Here is a 21,979-nt window from a genome sequence, read left to right on the forward strand (position 1 = left end):
TTAGATGGGGTAGAATTTGTTAAGTACGTTCTGGAAAGTTTCCTCAGGCTTTTTGTGGAGGGTCCTCGTCGGGAAAAGGACAAAACTTGACCTACACTTGAGAAATAGGGCAGGGTGAAGGACCACTTTGGGTCCAGTGACCATAATTCTATTAATTTTAAAATAGTTATGGAAAGGGACAAAACTGGTCAACAGGTACAAGTTCTAAATTGGGGCAAGGCAAATTTTGATGGAAATAGACAGGAGCTGGCAAGAGTTGATTGGAGTAGCTTGTTTGAGGGCAAAGAGGCTTCCGGCAAGTGGGAAGCCCTTTAAAAGTGAAATAGCTAGAGTTCATGGTCTATATGTTCCTGTTAGGATGAAGAGCAAGGCTGGCAGGAATAGGGAACCCGAGATGACAAAACATAGAGGTTTTGGCCAGGAAAAAGGCCCAGGTCCAAGCAGCTGGAATTAAGGGATTCCCTGGAGGTGTTCAGGGGATATCGGATACTCAAGGAGGAAATTAGGAGGGCAAAAAGGGGGCATGAGGTAGCTTTAGCTGAGAGGATTAAGGTGAATCCAAAGGGATTCTTTAAGTACATTAAAGGGGAAAAAAATAACGAGAGAATAGGACCCCTCAAGGACAAAAGTGGACACATGTGTGGAACCGCAGGATATAGGCAAGGTTCTCAATGAATATTTCTCCTCTGTGTTTACCATGAAGAAAGACATGAAGACTTGGGAACCTGGAAGTTTAGTGGCGATATATTGGGGACAGTTTGCATTCAAGTAGAGGAGGTGATGGACGTATTAAAATGTATGAAGATGGATAAATCTCCTGGACCTAACCAGGTTTATCCAAGAACATGTGTGAGGCTAGAGAAGAAATTGTGGGAGCCTTGGCTTGGCTGAGATATTTGCATCATCATTAGCCAGGGGTGAGGTACCAGAAGACTGGAGGGTAGCAAATGTAGTGCCCTCATTTAAGAAGGGCTGCAAAGAAAAACCTGGGAATTACAGTCCGGTAAGCCTGACATTTGTGGTGGGCAAGTTACAAGAGAGGATTCTGAGGGATAAGATATACAGGCATTTGGAAAGACACGGTTTGATTTGGAGTAATCAGCATGGGAGATCATGCCTGACAAATTTGTTACAGTTCTTTGATGAAGTGACCAGGAAGGTTATGAGAACAGGGCGATAGACGTAGTCTATATGGACTTCAGTAAGGCCTTCGATATAGTTCCACATGGTAAACTGCTCTGGAAGGTTAGATCACATGGAATCCAGGGAGAGCTGGCAAATTGGATATACAATTGGCTTGATGGAAGGAAGCAGAGGGCAATGGTGGAAGGATGCTTGTTGGCCTAGAGGCCTGGGAGTAGTGGTGTGCCTCAGGGGTCAGTGCTGGGCCCATTGCTGTTTGTTATCTATATTAACAATTTGGATGCGCATGTACAAGGCATGAGCAGTAGGTTTGCAGATGACACTAAAATAGGTGGTATTGTTGACAGTGAGGAAGGTTATCAAAAATTGCAGCAGGATCTTGATCAGCTGGGAAAATGGGCCAACAAATGGCAAATGGAGTTCAATGCAGATAAGGATGAGGTGTAGCATTTTTGAAAGTCAAATCAAGGTTAGGTGGACTGGCCATGCTAAATTGCCTTAGTGTCCAAAAAGAGGAGGTGGGGCTACTGGGATAGGGTAGAGGTTTGGGCTTGAGTAGGGTGCTAGTTACAGGAGTCGGTGCTGACTCAATGGGCCGAATGGCCTCCTTCTGCACTGTAAATTCTATGATTCGGGGCATTCGGGAGTATCGTGGAATAGTCCGACCTTGGAGTTCAGGTGCACGATTCTCTAAAGGTAGAGTCACAGGTAGATAGGGCAATGAAGGCGGCTTTTGGCCTGCTGGCCTTCATCAGTTAGGGCATTGAGTATAGAAGTTGGGAAGTTATGTTGCAGTTGTTCAGGACGTTGTTCAGGACGTAGTGGAGGCCGCACCTGGAGCAGTGTGTTCAGGTTTAGTCGCCTTGCTATAGGAAAGATGTTATGAAGCTGGAGAGAGAGAAGAGATTAACAAGGATGTTGCCAGGACTCAAGGGACTGAGTTCTCGGGAGAGATTAGATAGGCTGGGACTTTTTTGCTTCGAGCGCAGGAGACTGAGGGGTCATCTTATAGATCACGAGAGGAATAGATAGGGTGAATGCACTCAGTCTTTTTCCCAGGATTGGGGAATTGAGAACTAGAAGGTATAGGTTTAAGTTAAGAGGGGAAAATAATTCATGGGAACCTGAGGAGCAACTTTTTACACAGAGGGTGGTACTTATGTGGAATGAGCTGCTGGAGGAAGTGGTTGAGAACATTGACAACATTTAAAAAGCATTGGATAGATACATGGATAGGGAAGATTTAGAGGGACATGGGCCAATGGGTTTAGTTTAGATGGGCTTTTTAGTTGGCTTGGACTAGTTTGGGCCGAAGGGCCTGTCTCCGTGCTGTAGATTCTATGAATAACTTATGGAAAGGACATTTGAAAATCTGGGAACTTGATGAATGTCATAAGGGAGCAAATTGTAAACACCTGGAACACACTGCCTGCGAGAGCAGAAACATTGATTCCAAAAGGAAATTGGATGGGCACCTGAAGGAAATAAGCCTGTGGGGCGATGGAACAGAATGTAGAAATGGACTGGATGAGGCCATATGGTTTGAAGTGTGTTAAGGCTGCATGAGATCAAGAAGGGCATGGAGTGACAGAGCACCATAGGAACTGATTGTTGAAAACGGGGCAAACTTCTAACATACTGGTAGCTAACACAAAGATAATGGATTAATCCTTTGTTACACGAGGGAGCTATTAGGAAATTGGGTCCAGAAATGAGACCCCATTGTGGCAGTCAATTTAGGGGTTAAACAGACTGAAGGGATAAAACAGAGTCAGAAGGACAGTTATTGGCCCAGTCAAACTTAAACTCAGAATAATAATAATCTTTATTATTGTCACAAGTAGGCTTACATTAACACTGCAATTAAGTCACTGCGAAAATCCCTAGTCGCCACATCCAATGCCTGTTTGGGTACACCAAGGATGGGTACATCCAGAATGTCTAAATCACTTAACAGTACATCTTTTGGGACTTGTGGGAGGAAACTCCGCGGAGCACCCGGAGGAAACCCATGCAGACACGGGGAGAAAGTGCAGACTCTGCACAGAAAGTGACCCAAGTCGGGAATGAAACCTGGGACCCTTGCGCTGTGAAGCAACAGTGCTAACCACTGTGCTACCGTACCGCCCCATTAGTGGGATTACACAGGATGCCCCAGATCCATTGTTCTTCGGGACACTCTTGTCTGACCAGCACGTAGCTCATTAGAGTCTGATGGCAAAGATGTCGGTTAATGGGAGGTTAATTGTTCATTAATAGCATGGCTCTATTATTTCGATAAACGGGAGTGGTAAATCAAATGCTGATTGGTTCAAGCCTGGAAAGCCCAGCAGAGAACCTCTTTGAGGGGCTTAGACTGAGCTTAGAGAAATAGAGAAATAAAGCTGTCCTGAACAATTACAGTGAACGTGGAGTGGGGGTTACAGGAAATCGACCGAGACAGGTCATGAAAGTTGCCACAGAGGCAAACTTTTGGAAAAAGGTTCTGAATGAATGTTCTGAACAGAAGAAAAATTGCTTCTTAAATGCAAATACTGCCTTTGTCCGCCCGTGTAAATGGCATGAGAGCTACACATTCTGTAAAGTATGTTTACAAAATAACCAAGCCCTACTTCTTATATTATCACACTTGGAACAAATCGATCTTTCTGCACTGTCTTAAAACTTAAAAAGATTTGGTCCTAGTCCAGTCGCTCAGCCACTGTTGAGAGCTGACCAGGCATCTGTAACACCTTGCAAACAATTGCTATCAAATTTCTCTGCAACAGATCCAGAGATGTCTTGAGGAAAATCCCAGTGGTGGAGACCTTGCAAAACAGAAGCTGGAAGCAAATGGCATGGAAACCAAATATACAAATAAAAATTCTTGCAATGCTTAAATTGCCTAGTCAGCATTAAAATTTTATTAAATTGCTGGGAAGATGACACAACAAAACAACATCTTTTTGGCTCCATACCACAATCAGCAAACAAGGTAAAATAACCTTTGCTCAGCCATCAACAAGTCTGTTTCAAATAAACTGGCAACACTTCCACAAGAAACGCATTCAAATGTTTTTTTGCAGATTTCCAGCAGAGCTGACAAATATCCCAGCGTTCTTCCAGGTCGCAGAATAAAGCCTGCTACAAATTGAGAACTTTGTGCTAACATTGGGAAGGTAGTTGTTGGTCCTAGGAAATGATCGTAACAGCTGGGTATTCTAAAAGGAGGGACCTTCTTCCTCGATCCCAATACTTCTCTACTTCCTGGACCGAGTGGGATATTGGTTGTGGTCTGCTGCGGCAGCACCTGGATTTACAAAAAAGTAGACCACTCGGCCCCTCAAGCCTGCTCTCCCATTCAATCATGGCTGCTCTAACTGTAACCGCCACTCCACATCCCCACCCATCACCGATAACCTTTCACCCTCTTATTCATCAAAAATCTAAAGTGCTCTGCCTAAAAAATATTCAAAGCCTGTTGAGGAAAAGAGTTCCAAAGACTCCCTCAGAGAAAAAAAATTCTCATTGCCATTTTAAATGGACGACGTTATTTTTTTTAAACAGGGATCCCTAGTTCTAGATTCTCCCACAGGAGGAAATATCCCCTCCATATCCACTCTGTCAAAACCCATTAGGATTTCAAAGGTTTCAATCACATCACCTCCCACTCTTCTAAACACCAAACCTAACCTTTCCACCCATTTCTGGTAGTCCAGTAAAATTCTCAGCTACTGTAACACTTTGAAATCTTTCCTTAAATAAGGAATCCAATACTATACACAGGACTCCATATGTAGTATCACAAGTGCCCTGCACAACTGAAACATATGTAAGAGCTAATTGACTTGGGGAAAGTTTAGCCAACCTCAGCAAACTGCAGAAGGAACTTTGACCCCTAGAAAACAATTGCTATATCATTTTGCATTAAGAAATACTGTTGCTTGTACGCCATGATGTGGAGATGCCGGCTTGGACTGGGGGTGAGCACAGTAAGAAGTCTTACAACAGTAGGTTAAAGTCCAACAGGTTTGTCAAACCTGTTGGACATTAACCTGGTGTTGTAAGATTTCTTACTGTTGGTTGTACGGTTTAACCCATTACTGTGCCCTATTATAATCAATCAACAAAGACCAGAGCATAAGTTGAACTAATTAGATCAGTGAATTGTGGCCACAATGGACAGTCACCCGCCAACTCTTTGATCACTGTGGTCACTTTAAAATCCTGCAGCAAAGATGATTATAAAAACCTGTCTAGCTTTATGCAGGGAAGGAGAAAGATAAAAGAGAATGGGAGTTGAACGCTGATCTGCAGATGGACGCAAGAAGAAGGGTTTGTGTGGTCACCAGTTCCACAGAAACTACTTCATCAACGGTAGACCAACTCGATTAGTGATAGTAAGCATACCCTGAACACTAAGTTTGTCTATTTTACTCAAAGACCATTGAGAATGGTTTTGCAACTAAATTCTGGAGTTGAGCTGTCTCATCTTGTAATTTCAGTTCAGGAACTAAAAAAGGGGAATTCACACCATACATGGGGACAATGAGGTCTTGTGATACAGAGGGAGCGTCCCTACCTCTGGACCAGAAAATCTGGGTTCAAGTCCAACACCAGGACTTGTTGGCCACTGAAGTAAAATTTATAACGGGGCCCAACGAGTTGTGAATCCTTCAACCACCTCCCCACTATTCCCCAAACAGAAAGATACGCTTAAAATAAACATAAGGGACATGTAAATCAGGGGACCTGGTCACACATCAAGGTCCCCAGGGAGGGTTACAGGAATTCCCCGCACACACAACCTCCCTACTTTTGTGATCAATTATTCCCTGAGATAGAGTACATTACATCCTGTCAACCTTGGCAAACCCTCTTTTACCGCTACACCATAAGCTTTTCTTTTCCCACAGTAACCTGGGAGATATTAAGTTCAATACATCAACTGGTCCTCCTTTATTCACAGCACTTTCAAAGACCCCCAATAAATTGGTTAAACATAATATCCCTTTCAGAAAACCATGTTGACTCTGCCTATTACCGTAATTTTTTCCAAGTACCACGATTTTGCACCCTCACCAGTGGGAATTTGATTTGGAGCCTGCATACTGAAGCTCCCTGCCCCCAATCCAGGAAAGTGGTTTGGATTTCTGGTGGTATCAGAAGAGTATCTCTCTGTGGGATGCACCCACTCTCTCAATGGAATATCATACCGATAGTCTCTTAATGATTAGCAGGCACTTACCAAGCTCCATTTTGAATCGGTGATATGTTTCAGGGTTCCGTATTGTGGATGCCAGATATACAACTGAACATCTTTCCTTTTTTTCATTAGAAATAAGAAATTTCTCCAGCGCCGAAACTAGGCAAAGAACCACCTCAGGATCATAAATTACATCTGTTGATAGGAGAAAATAAAGACTAGTAACATAACAATTAAATTACATTCTACTCACAACTCACAAACAAGCCTCATGAATTACACACTTATATGCTGCACTGATAGTTTTGCATCTATACTTTGAATCAATCCAGCAAAAGGTTATTCTGGAATGAGAGTTAGAGACACTGACACACAAGGGAAGGGGAGGAATGTCTGCATCATTCTCTCCTGTAACCGTCAACTTCAGAGGAAAATACAGGTGCAGAAAGCGGAAAGTGAGTCTAAGAGTAATAGAAAATTGGATAGAAAAGGAGTCCTGTGGATAGAGGTTTTATCCAACAATGAGACCCTGAGCTTGGAGCCTTGCGACAGAATCAGTCTGCATCATGAAGCAGCTGCCCAGCCAACTAAACTAACAGGCCCCAATGTTAAACCTTTGTAAATCACTGGTTCGGCTTTAGCTGGAGTGTTGGGCTCAATTATGGGCCTGATATTTGAAAGGATGTCAAATATCACCCCGTAGGGGGGGGTGTTTTCTAGAGCTGTTGGGGAGGGTTTAAACTAATGTGGCAGGGGGATGGGAACCAATGCTGGAAGTTGGAAGGTAGTAAAACAGGGACAGAAACAAAAGGAAGTAAGGGGAAAAGTGCAAGGCAGAGAAGACATAGTCAGAAATCCATAAGGGCGACAGTACAAGGTACAGTGACTGAGGGGAGCACAGTGAATAGGCCCAGTAATAACAAAAGGAATAAAACTGGAGATGTTAAGATTCAAAACAGAGGTAAAAAAACCAACATAAGTGTACTTTACCTGAATGCTCGTAGTATTCGGAATAAAGTAAATGAGTTGGTGGCACAAATCATCGTAAATGACTTTGATTTAGTGGCCATTACTGAAACATGGTTAAAGGATGGTTACGACTGGGAGTTAAATATCCGAGGGTATCAAACTATTCGGAAGGACAGAGTGGATGGTAAGGGAGGTGGTGTTGCTCTGTTATTTAAGGATGACATCCGGGCAATAGTAAGGGATGACATCGGTGCTATGGAGGATAAGGTTGAATCCATTTGGGTGGAAATCAGGAATAGTAAGGCGAAAATGTCACTGATAGGAGTAGTCTATCGGCCACCAAATAGTAACGAGATGGTGGGGCAGGCAATAAACAAAGAAATAACTGACGCATGTAGAAATGGTACAGCAGTTATCATGGGGGATTTTAATCTACATGTCGATTGGTTTAACCAGGTCGGTCAAGGCAACCGTGAGGAGGAGTTTATAGAATGTATCCGCGATAGTTTCCTAGAACAGTATGTAATGGAACCTACGAGGGAACAAGCGGTCCTAGATCTTGTCCTGTGTAATGAGACAGGATTGATTCATGATCTCATAGTTAGGGATCCTCTTGGAAGGAGCGATCACAATATGGTGGAATTTAAAATACAGATGGAGGGTGAGAGAGTAAAATCAAATACTAGTGTTTTGTGTTTAAACAAAGGAGATTACAATGGGATGAGAGAAGAACTAGCTAAGGTAGACTGGGAGCTAAGACTTTATGGTGGAACAGTTGAGGAACAGTGGAGAACCTTCCAAGCGATTTTTCACAGTGCTCAGCAAAGGTTTATACCAACAAAAAGGAAGGACGGAAGAAAGAGGGAAAATCGACCGTGGATATCTAAGGAAATAAGGGAGAGTATCAAATTGAAGGAAAAAGCATATAAAGTGGCAAAGATTGCTGGGAGATTAGAGGACTGGGAAATCTTTAGGGGGCAACAGAAAGCTACTAAAAAAGCTATAAAGAAGAGTAAGATAGAGTATGAGAGTAAACTTGCTCAGAATATAAAAACAGACAGTAAAAGTTTTTACAAATATATAAGTCAAAAAAGAGTGGCTAAGGTAAATATCGGTCCTTTAGAGGATGAGAAGGGAGTTTTAATAATGGGAAATGAGGAAATGGCTGAGGAACTGAACAGGTTTTTTGGGTCGGTCTTCACAGTGGAAGACACAAATAACATGCCAGCGACTGATAGAAATGAGGCTATGACAGGTGAGGACCTTGAGAGGATTGTTATCACTAAGGAGGGAGTGATGGGCAAGCTAATGGGGCTAAAGGTAGACAAGTCTCCTGGCCCTGATGGAATGCATCCCAGAGTGCTAAAAGAGATGGCTAGGGAAATTGCAGATGCACTAGTGATAATTTACCGAAATTCACTAGACTCTGGGGTGGTCCCGGTGGATTGGAAATTAGCAAACGTGACGCCACTGTTTAAAAAAGGAGGTAGGCAGAAAGCAGGAAATTATAGGCCAGTGAGTTTAACTTCGGTAATAGGGAAGATGCTGGAATCTATCATCAAGGAAGAAATTGCGAGGCATCTGGATAGAAATTGTCCTATTGGGCAGACGCAGCATGGGTTCGTTAAAGGCAGGTCATGCCTAACTAATTTAGTGGAATTTTTTGAGGACATTACCAGTGCAGTAGATAACGGGGAGCCGATGGATGTGGTATATCTGGATTTCCAGAAAGCATTTGACAAGGTGCCACACAAAAGGTTGCTGCATAAGATAAAGATGCATGGCATTAGGGGTAAAGTAGTAGCATGGATAGAGGATTGGTTAATTAATAGAAAGCAAAGAGTTGGGATAAATGGGTGTTTCTCTGGTTGGCAATCAGTAGCTAGTGGTGTCCCTCAGGGATCCGTGTTGGGCCCACAATTGTTCACAATTTACATTCATGATTTGGAGTTGGGGACCAAGGGCAATGTGTCCAAGTTTGCAGGTGACACTAAGATGAGTGGTAAAGCGAAAAGTGCAGAGGATACTGGAAGTCTGCAGAGAGATTTGGATAGGTTAAGTGAATGGGCTCGGGTCTGGCAGATGGAATACAATGTTGACAAATGTGAGGTTATCCATTTTGGTAGGAATAACAGCAAACGGGATTATTATTTAAACGATAAAATATTAAAGCATGCCGCTGTTCAGAGAGACTTGGGTGTGCTAGTGCATGAGTCACAGAAGGTTGGTTTACAAGTGCAACAGGTGATTAAGAAGGCAAATGGAATTTTGTCCTTCATTGCTAGAGGGATGGAGTTTAAGACTAGGGAGGTTATGTTGCAATTGTATAAGTTGTTAGTGCGGCCACACCTGGAGTATTGTGTTCAGTTTTGGTCTCCTTACTTGAGAAAGGACGTACTGGCGCTGGAGGGTGTGCAGAGGAGATTCACTAGGTTAATCCCAGAGCTGAAGGGGTTGGATTATGAGGAGAGGTTGAGTAGACTGGGACTGTACTCGTTGGAATTTAGAAGGATGAGGGGGGATCTTATAGAAACATTAAAAATTATGAAGGGAATAGATAGGATAGATGCGGGCAGGTTGTTTCCACTGGCGGGTGACAGCAGAACTAGGGGGCATAGCCTCAAAATAAGGGGAAGTAGATTTAGGACTGAGTTTAGGAGGAACTTCTTCACCCAAAGGGTTGTGAATCTATGGAATTCCTTGCCCAGTGAAGCAGTTGAGGCTCCTTCATTACATGTTTTTAAGGTAAAGATAGATAGTTTTTTGAAGAATAAAGGGATTAAGGGTTATGGTGTTCGGGCCGGAAAGTGGAGCTGAGTCCACAAAAGATCAGCCATGATCTAATTGAATGGCGGAGCAGGCTCGAGGGGCCAGATGGCCTACTCCTGCTCCTAGTTCTTATGTTCTTAAGACATTTGAATTTATTATTTTTTTCCTCCAATAGGGGGCAATTTAGCGTGGCCATTCCACTTACCCTGCATATCTTTGGATTGTGGGGGTGAGACCCACGCAGACACGGTGAGAATGTGCAAACTCCACACGGACAGTGACCATAGGTTGAGATCAAACCTGGGTCCTCAGAGACATATGCAACAGTGCGTCCATGCCGCCTGTCAAGACATTTCAGAGATAGTAGAGGCTATTAGAATTGCATCAGGGATGAAGAACTTCAATATGGAAAGACTATAAAAGCTGAGGTTATTTCCCTCAAAGCAAAGGATTGCAGGGGTGAGGAGGTTAATGGGGTGTTTAAAATTAAGAGGTGTTTGATAGATTGGGGAAATGTTTCTAGGTAACCAGTACACACACACACACACATACACACACAAAAGAGCCAGGTGAAGAGAAGAAAACTTTCTGGGCAATATGTTGTGTTACGACACAGTGGTCAACTTCAGCCTCACGTGCCTCAGTCACAACACAAGCGAATTAACCAACAATTCTTAGAATACACTAAGTTTTTGACCCTTGGCTGCCCAATAATTACAGTCACTAGGTGTGTAACCGTAAACACAATTACTGTTTACTTATAACAATGACATATACGGCACAGACAACTGGTTAACTATTAACTAATACCTAATTTTACACCTTAATTTCCCCCACCATCTAAACATGTCCACAAGACAAACAGAGGGATGGAAAGGTAACAATCGTAAGTGAAAGGTTAAAAAAAGTCATGATGTTTTTTAGCACACCTTTCTTCACAGCAAGCTTACCCGTCTTCTCTGTAGAATCCTTCATTCAGGTCTCTGTTGTTTCATAAATACATTGGTCCTAACTTTTCTGGACAGAAATAGCAGGCCCTGGTCTTTGTTTTCCAGCCTGTAATAGTTTCTAGCAGCCTTTCTGGAGAGAGAGATAGCAGTGCCTGGTCTCCTTGCTGCCAAAATCAAAACTGAAAACTCCTCAGGACACTGGGTTAGGATCCAATCACTGCCTGTTACCGGGCAGAGTACAGCCTTTTCGGCCAATTAATGAATTGGCCACCAGCCAATCAATCAAACCGAGTCCCAACCCCAACTCTTTCTCTGGTGCCGACAAGTCTGCAGCTTGTTTAAACTAGCACAGGCTAGCAAAGTGATCTCTCATGTAACTTCTGGATTCTTCTGCTTGAATTAAAGATATAGGCTGCATGCCTTAAAGACACATGTCCATGTATCAACATTGTAATGGCAAAATAAAAGAAAGGAGAAAAAGGAATCAACAGAAAGGACCCTTATTTACCCCCCTCCCTAAAAGAATAAAACTTCAGGGCACAGACATTAAGTATGAGGTACGCAAGACATAAATCACAAACACATATCCATCCAATCTACCCCCATGATACAAGTTCCCATCCTAGTCTCTACACTGGTAATTAGTCAGTCCTTAAACCCGTGACAAAGTATCCGCAAACACATTATCCTTTTCGGGAATGTGTACAAGTATAACTTTGAACTGTCATAATAATAAATGGAATAATCTTGCGTTCTGGGTTTTAAACATCTCTATAAAAGTGGATTATGGCCTGTGTAAACCACGCTTTGTTGACTGTCATGTCGCATATATATTTCAAAGTGCTGAAGAGTTAGAAACAAGGCTTCCTTTTCAATGGTGGAATACTTTCTTTGGCACAGACTTAGAACATAGAACATAGAACGATACAGCGCAGTACAGGCCCTTCGGCCCTCGATGTTGCACCGACATGGAAAAAATCTAAAGGCCATCTAACCTACACTATGCCCTTATCATCCATATGCTTATCCAATAAATTTTTAAATGCCCTCAATGTTGGCGTGTTCACTACTGTTGCAGGTAGGGCATTCCACGGCCTCACCACTCTTTGCGTAAAAAACCCACCTCTGACCTCTGTCCTATATCTATTACCCCTCAATTTAAGGCTATGTCCCCTCGTGCTAGCCACCTCCATCCGCGGGAGAAGGCTCTCGCTGTCCACCCTATCTAATCACCTCTGATCATTTTGTATGCCTCTATTAAGTCACCTCTTAACCTTCTTCTCTCTAACGAAAACAACCTCAAGTCCATCAGCCTTTCCTCATAAGATTTTCCCTCCATACCAGGCAACATCCTGGTAAATCTCCTCTGCACCCGTTCCAAAGCTTCCACGTCCTTCCTATAATGAGGCGACCAGAACTGTACGCAATACTCCAAATGCGGCCGTACTAGAGTTTTGTACAACTGCAATATGACCTCATGGCTCCGGAACTCAATCCCTCTACCAATAAAGGCCAACACACCATAGGCCTTCTTCACAACCCTATCAACCTGGGTGGCAACTTTCAGGGATCTATGTACATGGACACCGAGATCCCTCTGCTCATCCACACTACCAAGAATTTTACCATTAGCCAAATATTCCGCATTTCTGTTATTCTTTCCGAAGTGAATCACCTCACACTTCTCTACATTAAACTCCATTTGCCACCTCTCAGCCCAGCTCTGCAGCTTATCTATGTCCCTCTGTAACCTGCAACATCCTTCCGCACTGTCTACAACTCCACCGACTTTAGTGTCGTCTGCAAATTTACTCACCCATCCTTCTGCGCCCTCCTCTAGGTCATTTATAAAAATGACAAACAGCAACGGCCCCAGAACAGATCCTTGTGGTACGCCACTCGTAACTGAACTCCATTCTGAACATTTCCCATCAACTACCACTCTTTGTCTTCTTTCAACTAGCCAATTTCTGATCCACATCTCTAAATCACCCTCAATCCCCAGCCTCCGTATTTTCTGCAATAGCCGACCGTGGGGAAACTTATCAAACGCTTTACTGAAATCCATATACACCACATCAACTGCTCTACCCTCGTCTACCTGTTCAGTCACCTTCTCAAAGAACTCGATAAGGTTTGTGAGGCATGACCTACCCTTCACAAAACCATGCTTACTGTCCCTAATCATATTATTCCTATCTAGATGATTATAAATCGTATCTTTTATAATCCTCTCCAAGACTTTACCCACCACAGACGTTAGGCTCACCGGCCTATAGTTACCGGGGTTATCTCTACTCCCCTTCTTGAACAAAGGGACCACATTTGCTATCCTCCAGTCCTCTGGCACTATTCCTGTAGCCAATGATGACCTAAAAATCAACGCCAAAGGCTCAGCAATCTCTTCCCTGGCTTCCCAGAGAATCCTAGGATAAATCCCATCCGGCCCCGAATTGTCCAGAATTGCCAACACTTCTTCCCTACGCACCTCAATGCCATCTATTCTAATAGCCTGGGTCTCAGCATTCTCCTCCACAATATTATCTTTTTCTTGAGTGAATACTGACGAAAAGTATTCATTTAGTATCTCGCTTATCTCCTCAGCCTCCACACACAACTTCCCACCACTGTCCTTGACTGGCCCTACTCTTACCCTAGTCATTCTTTTATTCCTGACATACCTATAGAAAGCTTTTGGGTTTTCCTTGATCCTACCTGCCAAAGACTTCTCATGTCCTCTCCTTGCTCGTCTCAGCTCTCTCTTTAGATCCTTCCTCGCTTCCTTGTAACTATCAAGCGCCCCAACTGAAACTACACGCCTCATCTTCACATAGGCCTCCTTCTTCCTCTTAACAAGAGATTCCACTTCTTTGGTAAACCACGGTTCCCTCGCTCGACCCCTTCCTCCCTGCCTGACTGGTACGTACTTATCAAGAACATGCAATAGCTGTTCCTTGAACAAGCTCCACATATCCAGTGTGCCCAACCCTTGCAGCCTACTTCTCCAACCAACACATCCTAAGTCATGTCTAATGGCATCATAATTGCCCTTCCCCCAGCTATAACTCTTGCCCTGCGGGGTATACTTATCCCTTTCCATCACTAACGTAAAGGTCACCGAATTGTGGTCACTCTTTCCAAAGTGCTCACCTACCTCCAGATCTAACACCTGGCCTGGTTCATTACCCAAAACCAAATCCAATGTGGCCTCGCCTCTTGTTGGCCTGTCAACATATTGTGTCAGGAAACCCTCCTGCACACATTGTACAAAGAACGACCCATCTAATGTACTCGAACTATATCTTTTCCAGTCAATATTTGGAAAGTTAAAGTCTCCCATAACAACTACCCTGTTACTTTGGCTCTTTTCCAGAATCATCTTCGCCATCCTTTCCTCTACATCCCTAGAACTATTAGGTGGCCTATAGAAAACTCCCAACAGGGTGACCTCTCCTTTCCTGTTTCTAACCTCAGCCCATACTACCTCAGAAGAAGAGTCCCCATCTAGCATCCTTTCCGCCACCGTAATACTGTCCTTGACTAGCAGCGCCACACCTCCCCCTCTTTTGCCCCCTTCTCTGAGCTTACTAAAACACCTAAAGCCCGGAACCTGCAACAACCATTCCTGTCCCTGCTCTATCCATGTCTCTGAAATGGCCACAACATCGAAGTCCCAGGTACCAACCCATGCTGCCAGTTCCCCTACCTTATTTCGTATACTCCTGGCATTGAAGTAGACACACTTCAAACCACCTACCTGAACACTGGCACCCTCCTGCGAAGTCAAATCTGTGCTCCTGTCCTCTATACTCTCAATCTCCCGTACCCCAAAACTACAATCCAGGTTCCCATGCCCCTGCTGAATTAGTTTAAACCCCCCCAAAGAGCACTAACAAATCTCCCCCCCAGGATATTGGTGCCCCTCAGGTTCAGATGTAGACCATCCTGTCTATAGAGGTCCCACCTTCCCCAGAAAGAGCCCCAGTTATCCAGAAATCTGAATCCCTCCCGCCTGCACCATCCCTGTAGCCACGTGTTTAATTGCTCTCTCTCCCTATTCCTCATCTCACTATCACGTGGCACGGGCAACAACCCAGAGATAATAACTCTGTTTGTTCTCGCTCTGAGCTTCCATCCTAGCTCCCTAAAGGCCTGCCTGACATCCTTGTCCCCTTTCCTACCTATGTCGTTAGTGCCAATGTGGACTACGACTTGGGGCTGCTCCCCCTCCCCCTTAAGGACCCGGAAAACACGATCCGAGACATCACGTACCCTTGCACCTGGGAGGCAACATACCAAACGTGAGTCTCTCTCGCTCCCACAAAATCTCCTATCTGTGCCCCTGACTATTGAGTCCCCAATTACTAATGTTCTACTCCTTTCCCCCCTTCCCTTCTGAGCAACAGGGACAGACTCCGTGCCAGAGGCCCGTACCCCATTGGCTTACCCCTGGTAAGTCGTCCCCCCGACAAGTATCCAAAACGGTATACTTGTTACTCAGGGGAACGACCGCAGGGGGTCCCTGCACTGACTGCTTCTTCCCAGTCCCTCTTACAGTTACCCATCTATCTCCAGTCTTTGGTGTAACTACTTCCCTGAAGCTCCTATCTATGACCCCCTCTGCCTCCCGAATGATCCGAAGTTCATCCAGCTCAAGCTCCAGGTCCTAACACGGTTTTTGAGGAGCTGGAGTTGGGTGCACTTCCCACAGATGAAATCAGCAGGGACACTGACGGCGTCCCTCACCTCAAACATTCTGCAGGAGGAGCATTGTACTGCCTTCCCTGACATCACCTCTAGATTTAAAAAAAAACAAGAAAAAAGAAAAAGAAAGGAAGAGCTTACCTGATATTACCTCAAACCCTGTTCCCGCTGAAAGGTAAGCAAATTTAAAGGCACTCACTCACCTTCACGACAGGCCCCTGCTCCCGCTTCCCAACCACCGTGGGGTGGGAAACACTCACGAAGTGTTTCGGGTTTAACTTATTCCTGCATCGTTGTCTTTCATAGAATTGACAGTGCAGAAGGAGGCCATTCGGCCCATCAAGTCTGCACCGGCTCTTGGAAAGAGCACCCTACCCAAGGTCAACACCTCCACCCTATCCCCATAACCCAGTTACCCCACCCAACACTAAGGGCAATTTTGGACACTATGGGCAATTTATCATGGCCAATCCACCTACCCTGCACATCTTTGGACTGTGGGAGGAAACCGGAGCACCCGGAGGAAACCCACGCACACATGAGGAGGATGTGCAGACTCCGCACAGACAGTGACCCAAGCCGGAATCGAACCTGAGACCCTGGAGCTGTGAAGCATTTGTGCTATCCACAATGCTACCGTCTTGTAGTAGTATTGCCCCTATCCCAGGTCACTGACATCTGTGGCCATTTTAAATTGTCTGGGAAAGTCTGGGGTTGCCAACACCAGTTCGCCCATTAACATGGCCGTCAATCTCTCAAACACTACTTGGCGTTCTGCAGACCATAGCACAGCTGGCTTCTGCAACATGTCCAGCGTGCATTGTATTTCAATCTCTAACTGGGCCAGTATCCATTTAAAAGAGCAATTTGAAACTCACTCCCAGAGAGTTCTTCCAGTGAGCCAGAGAAGACACAGCCAGAGTGAGGCACATCGAAGAGTGAGTTCGGGAATTTGAAGCTAGGTGGGGAGGAGGTACTTTTTATCCCTTGATTTGTTACACCCAAATGTCCAGGGAGTGGCCTTGTCCTGCTGCAGGTGACTACAAGGGAGAGAATTGATTGGTGAGTCGCAGGTAAGACCTTCATATTGGGAGTGGAGCTGAACGGGAGAAATCTGGAGTGCAGTTTGAGGATGTAAGTAGTATTTGTGTCTGTGTCTCCCTCTCTGTCTCTCTGAGCAGGAGAAATCGGGACATCAGTCCGAGAAGGTAAGTGGTATTTGTGTCTGTCTCTCTGTGACTCGGAGAAGGAGAAATCCGGAGTGCAGTCTGAGGAGGTAAGTAGTATTTGTGTCTGTGTGTTTCTGAGTGGGAGAAATCCGGAGCGCAGTCTGGAAGGCAAGTGGTATTTGTGTCTGTGCGTTTTCAAATTGTGGTGTGGGGGGGGGGGTAAAAACAAGGTGCCATCACAGTGAAGTTGTGACCCGATTGGCTGGTAAGGAAACTATGTCAAACTAGTTTGATATAAAAACTAATTAGTGCGGGGACACAGTGTAAAAGAGTCCGAGGAGAGTGGCGGCGACATGGTAAAAGTGACGCTCAGGAACTTGCTTTACAGGAACCCGAGGAGCAGCCGGGAATCAAGGGAGCAGTGACCGTAGGGCGGAGCCTAATGACCGGTTCACAGGGCAGTATCTCAGCTACATTCTGTTAAGGAGTGGAGCGGAGGCGAGCGGTTGGGACAGACAGCATCTTGGGCAGGGAAGTGGGGAGTTTAAAAACCTAGCTCGGGGACGCGGCCTTCCTTTTCAAGAGTGGAGTGGAGCGGAGGCAAGCGGTTGGACAGACAGCATCTTGGGAAGGGAAGCGGGTAAACAGTGAATCTGAGGTTTAGACTGGGGAGAAACTGAAGAATGACATCGCAGGAGGGCTGTGATTAGATTGGCCAAGAGAGAACCTGCTGGTAAGTCGTGGTGACTGGTAAGTGGTTTTTCTTTCCATTTGTCATTTTTTTTGCTTTTCTTTTGTTTTTTGGCATTGTAGTTGTCTAAGTTAACCTAAGGTTTAAGACATAACAGGAGTTCCCAGTCATGCTCCTCATGTGCGATGTGGGAGCTCAGGGACACGTCAACTGACCCTGGCTCCTTCACGTGTAGGAAGTGTGTCCAGTTGCAGCTCCTGTTAGACCATTTGACGGATCTGGAGCTGCAGGTGGACTCACTTTGGAGCATCCGTGATGCTGAGGAAGTTGTGGATAGCACGTTCGCTGAGTACGTCACACCGCAGGTAAAAATAATTGAGCGAGATAGAAAATGGGAGACCAAAAGACAGAGCAAGGGCAGTGCAGGTGGCCCCTGCGATCATATTCCTGCAAAACAGATAAACCACTTTTTTTACTGTTGAGGAAGAGGCTCACCAGACAGCAGCAGCCAGGTTCATGGCACCGTGGCTGGCTCTGCTGCGCAGGAGAGCAGGAAGAAGAATGGCAGGGCTGTGGTGACAGAGGACTCAACCATAAGGGGAATAGACAGGGGGTTCTGCAGATGCAATCGAGACTTCAGAATGCGTGTTGCCTCCCTGGTACAAGGGTCAAGGAAATCTCGGAGTGGCTGCAGGACATTCCGGGGGGGGTGGGGGTGAACAGCCAGCTGTCATGGTGCATATAGGCACCAATTATATAGGTACAAAATCAGGATGAGGTCCGACAAGCTGAATTCAGGGTGTTAGACCAAAAAGTAGGACTCAAAAGGTAGTGATCTGAGGATTGCTTCCAGTGCCACGCGTGAGTCAGAGTAGGAATGTCAGGATAGATAGGATGAAAGCATGGCTCGAGAGATGGTGCAAGAGGGAGGGATTCAAATTGCTCAGGCACTGTAGCTGGTTCTGGGGGAGGTGGGACCAGTACAAACTGGACAGTCTGCACCTGTAATTTAATTTACATGTTGACTGGTTTAACCAGGTCGGTCAAGGCAACCTTGCGGAGGAGTTTATAGAATATATCTGTGATAGTTTCCTAGAACCTTCGAAGGAACAAGCGATCCTAAATCTGCTCCGGTTTAATGTGACAGGATTGATTAATGATCTCATAGGGATCACTCGGAAAGAGCGATCACAATATGGTGGAGAAGAGCTGGCTAAGGTAGACTGGGAGAAAAGACTTTATGGTGAAACAGTTGAAGAACAGTGGAGAACCTTCCAAGTAATTTTTCACAGTGCTCAGCAAACGCTTATGCCAACAAAAAGGAAGGACAGTAGAAAGAGGGAAAATCGACCGTGGATATCCAAGGAAATAAGGGAGAGTATCAAATTAAAGGAAAAAGCATACAAAGTGGCAAAGATTAGTGGAAGACGAGAGGATTCTGAAATTTTTAGGGGGCAACAGAAAGCTACTAAAAAGCTATAAACAGTGAGATAGATTATGAGAGAAAACTTGCTCAGAATGTAAAAACAGGTAATAAAGGTTCTACAATTATATAAAATAAATAAAGTGGCCAACATAAATATGGTCCTTTAGAGGATGAGAAGGGAGATTTAATACTGGGAGATGAAGAAATAGCTGAGGAACTAAACAGGTTTTTGGGGTCGGTCTTCACAGTGGAAGACACAAATAACATCCCAGTGACTGATGGAAATGAGGCTATGACAGGTGAGGACCTTGAGACGATTGTTATCACTGAGGAGATAGTGACGGGCAACCTAATGGGGCGAAAGGTAGACAAGTCTCCTGGCCCTGATGGAATGCATCCCAGGGTACTAAAAGTGATGGCGAGGGAAATTACAAATACACTCGTGATAATTTACCAAACTTCACTAGGACTCTGGGGTGGTCCGGCAGATGGAAATTAGCAAATATGACACCACTGTTTTAAAAAGGGAGGTAGATGGAAAGCGGGTAATTATAGAACAAAAGAAGAAAAGTGCAGCACAGGAACCGGCCCTTTGGCCCTGCAAGCCTGCGCCGACCATGCTGCCCCATCTAAACTAAAATCTTCTACACTTCCGGGGTCCATATCCCTCTATCCTATCCTATTCATGCATTTGTCAAGATGCCCCTTAATCGTCACTACTTCCACCACCTCCTCCAGTAGCAAGTTCCAGGCACCCATTACCCGGTGTAAAAATACTTGCCTTGTACATCTCCCCTCGCACCGTAAACCTATGCCCCCTAGTTACTGACCCCTGTAACCTGGGAAAAAGCCTGACTATCCACTCTGTCTATGCCCCTCATAATTTTGTACATGTCTATCAGGTTGCCCCTCAACCTCCAGTGACAACAAACAGAGTTTATTCAACCTCTCCTCATAGCTCCATGCCCTCCATACCAGGCAACATCCTGGTAAATCTCTTCTGCACCCTCTCTAAAGCCTCCATATGCTTCTGGTAGTGTGGCGACCAGAAATGAACACCATACTCCAAGTGTGGTCCAACTAAGGTTCTAGACAGCTGCAACATGACTTGCCACTTTTTATACTCAATGCCCCGGCCAATGAAGGCAAGCATACTGTATGCCTTCTTGACTACCTTCTCCACCTGTGTTGCCACTTTGTGACCTGTGGACCTGTACACCTAGATTGCTCTGACGGTCAATACTCTTGAGGGTTCTACCATTCACTGTATATTCCCTATCTGTATTAGACCTTCCAAAATCCATTGCCTCACATTTGTCCGGATTAAACTCCATCTGCAATCTCTCCACCCAAGTTTCCAAACGATCCAAATCCTGCTGTATCCTCTGACAGCCCTCATCGTTATCTGCAATTCCGCCAACCTTTGTGTCGTCCGCAAACTTACTAATCAGACCAGTTACATTTTCCACCAAATCATTTATATATACACTATGAACAGCAAAGGTCCCAGCACTGACCCTTGCGGAACTCTAGTCAACAGCCCATCAATCAGAAAAACACCCTCCATTGCTACTCTCTGCCTCCTATGACTTAGTTAGTTCTGTATCCATCTTATCAGCTCACCTCTGATCCCATGTGACTTCACGTTTTGTGCCAGTCTGCCATGATGGACCTTGTCAAAGGCCTTCCTGTAGTCTAGATAGACAACATCCACTGTCCTACCTGCATCTATCATATTTGTGACCACCTCGAAAAAACTGTATCAAGTTAGTGAGACACGACCTCCCCTTCACAAAACCATGCTGCCTCTCACTAATACATCCATTTGCTTCCAAATGGGAGTAGATCCTATCTCGAAGAATTCTCTCCAGTAATTTCCCTACCACTGACTTAAGGCTCACTGGCCTGTAGTTCCCTGGATTACACTTGCTACCCTTCTTAAACAAAGGAACAACATTGGCTATTCTCCAGTCCTCCGGGACATCACCTGAAGACAGTGAGGATCCAAAGATTTCTGTCAAGACCTCAGCAATTTCCTCTCTTGTCCCCTTCAGTATTCGGGTGTAGATCCCATCAGGCCCTGGGGATTTATCCACCTTACTATTTTTCAAGATGCCCAACACCTCATCTTTTTGGATCTCAATGTGACCCAGGCTATCTACACACCCTTCTCCAGACTTAACATCCACCAATTCCTTCTCTTTGGTGAATACTGATGCGAAGTATTCCTTTAGTACCTCGCCCATTTCCTCTGGCTCCACACAGATTCCCTCTCGTGTCTTCAGTGGGCCAACCCTTTCCCTGATACCCTCTTGCTTTTTTATGTACGTGTAAAAAGCTTTGGGACTTCCTTTACCATATTTGCCAATGACTTTACATGACCCCTTTTAGCCTCCTGACTCCTTGCTTAAGTTCCTTCCTACTTTCCTTTTATTCCACACACGCTTTGTCTGTTCCCAGCCTTCTCAGCCCTGACCAGATGCCTCCTTTTCCTTTTTGACGAGGCCTACAATATCTTCCATTATCCAAGGTTCCCGAAATTTGCCATATTATCCTTCCTCACAGGAACATGCTGGTCCTGAATTCCTTTCAACTGACATTTGAAAGCCTCCCACATGTCAAAGTTGATTTACCCTCAAACATCCGCCCCAATTTTGGTTTTTCAGTTCCCGCCTAATATTGTTATAATTAGCCTGCCCCCAATTTTAGGTTTGGCTCACTCAGCTAAATCGCTGGCTTTTAAAGCAGACCAAGCCGGCCAGCAGCACGGTTCGATTTCCGTACCAGCCTCCCCGGACAGGCACCGGAATATGGCAACTAGGGGCTTTTCACAGTAACTTCATTGAAGCCTACTCGTGACAATAAGCGATTTTCATTTAATTTCATTTAGCACATTCACTCTAGGACCACTCTTATCCTTGTCCACCAGCACTTAAAAACTGAATTGTGGTCACTGTTCCCGAAATGCTCCCC

At 44.9% G+C, this 21,979-nt stretch overlaps 1 protein-coding gene across 1 annotated transcript in view; it reads right to left on the reverse strand.

Annotated features, from left to right (window-relative positions):
* The window catches only part of eef2kmt (eukaryotic elongation factor 2 lysine methyltransferase), a 65,670-nt gene that overhangs the window by 6,598 nt on the left and 37,093 nt on the right, over positions 1-21,979 (reverse strand). The window contains exon 4 of the mRNA XM_038819848.1: positions 6,371-6,523. Within this exon, the coding sequence (XP_038675776.1) occupies positions 6,371-6,523 (153 nt within the window). The remainder of the gene's footprint in view (positions 1-6,370; positions 6,524-21,979) is intronic.

This window comes from Scyliorhinus canicula, chromosome 15 (genome assembly GCF_902713615.1).
Source record: "Scyliorhinus canicula chromosome 15, sScyCan1.1, whole genome shotgun sequence".
In the NCBI taxonomy this organism is placed as follows: domain Eukaryota; kingdom Metazoa; phylum Chordata; class Chondrichthyes; order Carcharhiniformes; family Scyliorhinidae; genus Scyliorhinus; species Scyliorhinus canicula.